Source organism: Lipotes vexillifer, unplaced genomic scaffold, assembly GCF_000442215.2.
Source record: "Lipotes vexillifer unplaced genomic scaffold, Lipotes_vexillifer_v1.1 scaffold916, whole genome shotgun sequence".
NCBI classification, from domain to species: Eukaryota; Metazoa; Chordata; class Mammalia; order Artiodactyla; family Lipotidae; genus Lipotes; species Lipotes vexillifer.
Genome location: NW_006798383.1, coordinates 690,843 through 699,101, shown reverse-complemented (window position 1 = coordinate 699,101; position 8,259 = coordinate 690,843). Strand labels below are relative to the sequence as shown.

General features: G+C 40.4%; 1 protein-coding gene across 1 annotated transcript in view; it reads left to right on the top strand.

Moving 5' to 3' along the window:
* The window catches only part of CPN1 (carboxypeptidase N subunit 1), a 36,088-nt gene that overhangs the window by 7,837 nt on the left and 19,992 nt on the right, over positions 1 to 8,259 (top strand). The window contains exons 3-5 of the mRNA XM_007470331.1: positions 2,254 to 2,409; positions 4,902 to 5,084; positions 6,524 to 6,635. Of these exons, the coding sequence (XP_007470393.1) occupies positions 2,254 to 2,409; positions 4,902 to 5,084; positions 6,524 to 6,635 (451 nt within the window). The remainder of the gene's footprint in view (positions 1 to 2,253; positions 2,410 to 4,901; positions 5,085 to 6,523; positions 6,636 to 8,259) is intronic.

The window sequence follows — 8,259 nt, the reverse complement described above, 5'->3', positions numbered from 1 at the left end:
CTTTCCCTAGTGTCTTTCAGGGGACTTTGAATAGAGATAGACCTAAATAGATGTGGATTGATTAAATGGATGGATGAATGAATGAATACGTGACCAAATAAAAGATGAAATGTGAAGTGTGAGCAGAGAGGTTAAGGGATCCACGAAGTTGATATTGCTCAGAAAAAAGATAATCAAGGATCCTAAGTAAAAAATAAATAAATAAAGCGGGGGATGGTTTCCACTTTGGAAAACAGTTTAGCAGTTTCTGAAAAAATATGGACTTACTTTATGATCCAGCAGTTCTACTACTAGATGTTGGAAATGAAAACATGTGTCCACACACAGACTTATACACAAATGTTTGCAGCAGCTTTATCCACAATAGCCAAAAAGTGGAAACAAACCAAATGTCCATGTACTGGGTTTACTAGTATCCCCTCTGCCCCCTCCAATTCATGTCTACCTGGAACCTATGAATGTGACCTTGTTTGGAAATAGGGTCTTTGCATATGTAATCAAGTTAAAGTGAAGTCATACTAGATTAGGGGACCTAAGTCAAATATAACTGGTGTCCTTATAAGAAGATAGCAATTTGTACTCAGAGACACAGACATACAGGGGAGAAGACTATGTGAAGATAGAAGTAGAAATGGGAGTGAGGCATCTACAAGCTAAGGGACGCCAAGGACTGTCAGCAGCCACCAGAAGCTAGAAGAGTCAAAGAAGGATCCTCCTCTAAAGCCTTTAGAGAGCATGACCCTGCTTGATTTCAGATTTCTAGCCTCCAGAACTGTGAGAGAATATATTTCTGATGTTATAAGCCACCTAGTTTGTGGTAATTTGTTACAGCAGTCCCAGGAAACAATACAGTCTATTAATTGGCGAATGGATGAACACAATGTGATAAATCCATATAATGGAATTATTCATAAATAAAAGGGAATGAAGTCCTGATACATGCTACAACATGGAGGAACCTCAAAAACATTTTGCCCAGTGAAAAAAGCCAAATATATAATATATGATCCCACTTACTGAAATGTCCAGAAAAGGCAAATCCATAGAGACAGAAAGTGATTACCTAGGGGTGGAGTAAAAATGAGGAGTGACTGTAAATGGGCATGAGGTTTCTTTTCAGGGGGATATAAGTATTCTTAAATTGTGGTAAAAGTTGCACAATTCTGTAAGCATACTAAAATTCTTTAAACTGTACGATTAAAATGGATGAATGTTGTGGTATGTAAGCTATATATATCAATAAAACCGTTTTTAAAAAATAGGGGTTCCCACCCTCCTACACTGTTGGTGGGAATGTAAACTGGTGCAGCCACTATGGAAAACAGTATGGAGGTTCCTTAAAAAACTAAAAATAGAGCCACCATATGATCCAGCGATCCCACTCCTGGACATATATCTGGAAAAGATGAAAACTCTAATTTGAAAAGATACATGCACCCAAGTGTTCATAGCAGCACTATTTACAATAGCCAAGACATGGAAACAACAAAAGTGCCCATCAACAGACAATTGGTTTAAGAAGATGTGGTATAAATATCCAATGGAGTATTACTCAGCCATAAAAAAGAATGAAATATTGCCATTTGCAGGAACATGGATGGACCTAGAGATTGTCATACTAAGTGAAGTAAGTCAGACAGAGAAAGACAAATATTATAAGTGATAAGTGATATCACTTATACGTGGAACCTAAAATAATATGCAAATCAATCTTTATATAAAACAGAAACAGACTCAGACATAGAAGACAAACATAGTTACCAAAGGGGAAAGGGATGGGGGAGGGATAAATTAGGAGTATGGGATTAACAGATACAAACTACTATACATAAAACAGATAAGCAACAGGATTTACTGTATAGCACGGGGAACTGTAGTCAATATCTTGTAATAACCTGTAATGGAAAATAATCTGAAAAAAATACATATATAACTGAAAAAATTATACTTTCTCGCTGCACATACCTCTGTCATTCTGATTAAATAGACATAAACAATTTTTTTAAAATAGGGGTTCCCATTATCCTGAAACACCCTCCTTTTGTTAGAGCTACTCCTGGGATCTCTACCTCCAGCATGTGGTTTATAGGGAAACTTGAACCATGCCACTGGGACTTTGGATGAGTTAAAGGAGAAAATGCTACATCGTTTGATAGATTGAGCTAATGTGTAAAAAAAAAAACTATACTGTGTTCTTCAAATAGAGCATTCAGTCTGAAACCTTCATCTTTCATTTCTTCCTTTTCCCACTAGGACAGGGACATTTCTGGGTATCTGGTTGGCAGGAACAATGCAAACGGAGTGGACCTGAACCGCAACTTCCCTGATCTCAATACCTACATCTACTACAATGAGAAGAACGGAGGCCCCAACCACCACTTACCCCTTCCAGACAACTGGAAAAATCAGGTATAAGATAAAATTTGCAGGCAGAAGCAGGTAAATCAGCATCTGGAATTTCTTCCCTGAATCTTCACATCAACTAAATATGCAATAATAAACCATCAACCCAATTCTGTGCTAGTCTGTCCAGAGCAATGCTAACTGTAACGTATGCCTCTTCGTATTTTTTCCCTCCCTGAGCATAGAGCCCTTCACTGAGCACATGATATTTGATGTTAGTGGTAAGAGTGGCAAAAGAGGTGAAAGTGGTATCATACTGCTGCACAGCACTTCATAATTTTATAGAATTCTTTCTCAGCTAGCGTTTCAGTTGATCATCGTAACACTCTGGTAAATGCATCAAGCAGTGTTATCCATCCCCGTTTTACAGATAACACTTATAGAAAAAATAATTTAAACTCATACAGCTAGTAATTGGTGAACTCAAGATTAAAACCCAGGTCTTCTGACTCCTCATCCAACATTCTTTCTACTGCACTATACTGTTGACAGAGAACTGCAGCGTTCTAAAGAGAAATCTCTCTTGCATGTGATGGACTGTACGCTTATCAACAATTAGCTAGAGAAAGAGGTTCAGGGAGTCTCACCCTTAGAAGAGAAGTTTTTCTTCTTCTCTTTCTGTATGACCCTTGACTACTTTACCATACTCTCATTTCCCTTACTTTCTCAATCAAAGGATCCCATCTGATGCTCCCAGACCTCTTACCCCTTGGTAATGCGAATGGTTTCAGCCTGACGGTCGTCCTGTTCCTGGGAATGACTCTTGTCGTCCTTGGAGCATCACCACCACCCTGTTTCTTACACTGTATGGGCTAGTTCTAAACATTCTCTATGAGCATCTAAACTTAGAGACTGGGGAGAGAAAATTAAAGCAGGTGGAAGGCTTTATATTGGGAGTTTCTAGATGGAATATTATCAGTTTTTTTCCCCTTGGAATTGAAGCAAAAGTCATGCCGACATGTTTAGATTTTGGATAGCAGCTATGCTCTTGGCTCAAGGCAATAATACATCAAAAATAACTTTGCACTCGTTGACATATCCAGCCAGAAGGATGTTCTGATTTATTAAACTTGTCTACATAAAATAAGGTAATTGAGCCAGTAGCAATTAAACTCCCACTGGCCCTCTGTCTGCATCTTAGAAGGAAAAAAGACAATGAGAAGTCCCTTTTGCTCTTGAGGGGCCAGGAACAGTGAGAGGCTGACCTCCTTCTGATGGATGGAGGGTTAGGACATGGAGAAAGGACTGCTTTAAAGAATCTGAGCCCTGGTCACAGAGCTGGACCAGTGCCTTTGGGATTATATCCATTCTGATTGGATGAGACTCAACATTATTCATTCAGTCTCCCTTGGAATAGAAAAGATGGAGGCCTTCACAGCTGACCCTTGGTCCAGGACGAGCCGTTAACACATTAACACCGCATAACCTCTAAGCACATCCATCTTAAGGGGAGGAAAAACAGTGAAGACTGTAAATTATTTACTTACAAGTCCAGTAGATTCAAGGCTTTCTTTAGAATACTGTCCCTCACTAGCAATATAATCTGCAATAGAAATCTGCAATAGAATGGGTGGAATCTCACTCCTTAGCCAAGACTGGCCCATATTACAGTATGTCTAATTCATGAAACTTGGGTATGACCACAGGAGAACATTCTACATGTCAACAACACAGCAGATGTGTTGGGGGAAGGAGGAGGTTGAAAACCATTGCTGTAAACCAACAATTTTCAGATATATTTACTAGAACCCTAAATTTCTGCAGAGGAGCTCCAGAAGCTACTGGAACAGTGGGTAAATTGGACCCTTTTTTGTTGCCAGAGAGAGGCCCAACTGGGACTGTGTGCTCTCCAATTCATGTTACCCCTCTTCAAACTGCTCTTTTTCTCCCTCCCTCTCTCTCTCTCCCTCTCTCTCTCCCTCTCTCCCTCTCTCTCTCTCTCTCTCTCTCTCTCTCTCTCTCTTTTGATAGACTTCATTTTTGAGCAGTTTTAGGTTCACAGCAAAATTGAGTGGAAAGTACAGAATATTACCATATATTCCCTGCTTCCCATTATCAACATCTCCCACCAGAGGGGTACATTTATTACAATGATGAACCTACATTGACTTGTCATCATCACCCAAAAGTCCAGAGTTTACATTAGGGTTCACTCTTCGTGTTGTATATTCTGTGGGTTTTCACAAAGGTATCATGACATGTATCTACCATTTTGCATCATGCACAATAGTTGCACTGCCCTAGATGACCTCTTTTTTAGCTATTGAATACTTGGTTTCCATATGAGATTTCATTTTAAACAAGTGTTCCATTCACTTAATTTGTTAAACTATCACGCAAAAGATCAAAATTTCCCCATCTGCACTTCTCATATCTGGTAGGATTCTCTTTGCTTTATTCAGACATGCCATCCTCTCAGGCCACAACCTGACAAACTCATGTAAACAGCCATCTGGCTTCAGTTGCAGCTTCACCGCCAAGCTCTCATCTCTCCTCAGGTGGAACCCGAGACCCAGGCAGTGATCCAGTGGATCCGCTCCTTCAACTTTGTCCTTTCAGCCAATCTCCATGGAGGGGCAGTGGTGGCCAATTACCCATATGACAAGTCCCTTGAGCACCGGGTCCGAGGTTTCCGCCACACTGCCAATACCCCCACGCCTGATGACACACTTTTCCAGAAGGTATGCAGAATGGCTGTCTGTCCAGCCAGAGGAACTTGGGGCTTAGGAGTGTGGCTGATGTCAAATCAGTAACACAGGACCCTGTTAGGAATGAACAAACAGAAAATGATTGAAAACACCTCCTGCTCATTAAGAGCTTACAATCTAGGGCTTCCCTGGTGGCGCAGTGGTTGAGAGTCTGCCTGCCGATGCAGGGGACATGGGTTCGTACCCCAATCCGGGAAGATCCCACATGCCGCGGAGCGGCTGGGCCCGTGAGCCATGGCCGCTGAGACTGCGTGTCCGGAGCCTGTGCTCTGCAACAGGAGAGGCCACAGCAGTGAGAGGCCTGCATACCACAAAAAAAGAAAAAAAAAAAGAGCTTACAATCTAGTATATTACATGTTGTTTTGAGTGATAAGCCATAAATTCATGAAAAAGTAAATAAATAGGAAAGCTTTTTACAGTACAGTTACCAAAATGTAAAAAAATACTTAAGCTAATGACAAGCAAGAAATATGCCAAAAGCCTAATAGTGCTGGTGGTAAGCTAGAGCATTAAATATGAATTTGGGGGCTCTAATTTACGGTTTTATGGTAATATGGCTATATTAATTAAAAATAGACCATGCACATGAAAAAGGTTTACATAATAGTTCAAAACAGCAATAGAATAAAATTAACAGATCGGTTATTTTATAGTTAATATTATTAATATATAATTAATATAATGATAACATTACTTAGTATCTCAATTTTTTTCTTTTTTTGGGCTGTACCTCGTGGCTTGCAGGATCTTAGTTCCCCGACCAGGGACCGAACCTGGGCCCCAGCCTTGAAAGTGTGGAGTCCTAACCACTGGACCGCCAGGGAATTCCCCTGTAATGATAACATTATTAATTCAACAGTTAATGAATTACATAGAGAATAACACCAGTTGTTGCTTTGCAAAGCAAGTATACTATTATATTTTCTTCTCTAGTAATCTCATTTTGTCCACTGTTATAAAATAATAATGAAAGAGAATTATAGAGATTTTGAATATATTCCTCTCTTTCCAACACACATCTCTCACCCCCAGTACGTAATTCTTTTTGTCACAAAGGTCTATCTTTCTTGCTTCTTGATTTCTCTTATAAAACTTGGCTGGAAAATGAGGTACACCTCATTGAGGTACACCTAGAAGGGAGCTTATACATTATCGAGTGCTACCCCTCACTTTGCACTTGAAGAAATTTAGGCCCAAGATAGTGGGAAAATCAGAAGATAGGTCTCCTAACTCTAGTCCACTCCATGCACACACACCCCATCTCTCTATTCCTTCTGGTATTTTCTTTCACTAAAGCAAATAATCAGTTGTTATACCTAGTGGGGTTCTTGGCCTCACCCTGCTTCTGAGTATGAGCATTGCCACATGAGTTGGGGATACTCAAGGTCGTTTTCCACCTGCTTTACCTGTAGCTGGCCAAGGTCTACTCCTATGCACATGGATGGATGCACCAAGGTTGGAACTGTGGGGATTACTTCCCAGATGGCATCACCAATGGGGCTTCCTGGTATTCTCTCAGCAAGGGTAAGAAGAGTGCTAAGCATGAGAGTGCTGTAAGCTGAAGTAGAATGGGATTCGTTTCTCCTTTTAAATTATCATTCTTTTTCACAGAGAAATGACAGGAATGCTATTTTGCATTCAAGTAGAGATCTGAAAAATGGGAAGTCTTAAGTTGGCATTTAACATCATCTTGTGATTCTTTAAAATGGAGGTGTGGACACCTTGTGGTCCATTAAAACTGGTGGTTTACATAGTGGATTAGGGCATGGGAAGGGAATAATGCAGTCAAGTGGTTAAGAGCATGGATTCTAAGGGTACACTGGGCTGAAACCAGGCTTGCCCATTCACCAGTTATGTGGCTTCAGGCTAATTACTTAACTTCTCTGTGCTTCAGTTTCCTCATCTGTACTTTAAGAATAACACTACTTGCATTGTAATTTTGATGTAAGTATTAAATAAAGCACATAGAGGATTTGGAAATGCCTGGTTTATAGATGTTAAGGTTTTCCCGTAGTAACATGAGGTATGTCTCACTTACCAAAGAAGGAGAGATGCTGGCCTGGACACAAACAGTTCCTCTGATATGTGCTCTCTGTACCCTGCCTACCCATCTCCCATCAGAAGGGGTTTGCTGTGGACAGTGGCCATTGATAACATAGCAGAAACCTCCAGCAGGAGGCTTCTCTCTCTATTCCCTGGGCTTTTCCCATCACTGAGGGTCAATATAGAACCTCTGTTCACAGACCTTCAGTAGATAGGGAACCTAAGGTTAGGGAGGAGTCTGAAGCAGGAAGCCAGGTTCTCTTAGGAATCATGTTGCAGCAGCTGTCTTTCCCCATCTTCTCACATCTGACCTGTCAGAGCCCCGGTAGTAGAAAACTCACTGGAGAGGGCTGAGCTGATGGCTGGTCCTATGGGGAGTGGGCAGGAGGAAGGTGAGGGAGTCATCATGTACTGGGAAGGCAGTAGACTTACCATGGCTGAAAACTCACTTGAACCCAAGGCAAGAAGATTTCTTTTTTTCAAAGACAGATATACATTTATTACCTTTTGTTACAGAAAGTTTAAAAATCACTAAACAAATACGATAATTTTTTTTAAAACACCTTACCTTTAATATTCATGTGGAACATCAAGTAGCATTATGTGTTACTGGAAGTTTATAAGACTAGGTAACAGATTTAAGAATCATCTTCCTTGTCACTTTACTACATCTACCAATATCTACCAATAGTTTACTGTTAATTTAAGCCAAGGCAAGAAGATTGAACTTTACTTTCTTTAGTTTGCATTAGGAAAGCAATAAGTACCCCCTCCCAAATTTAAAATATAAAATATACTTTTTTGAATTATACTTGTTTCTCCCTTTCCCTTCCCATCCTCTGGGAAAGCATGACCCACTGCCTCCACTGAGAATCATTACCCTAAATTAAAGGGGTGCAATTCCAAGATCATGAAGTTTGTATCAAAATGATAGTATGGTCTCTAGACCAGCATCGTCAGCGTCACCTGGAAACTTGTTAGAAATGTAAATGTTCACTGAATACATACTGAATCAGAACCCTGGGGTTAAGCCCCAGCAATCTGTATTTGGCATGGGGTGTTGGGTGGGAACCTGGTTGTACAAATCTGCCACCGCCCTCTTTCC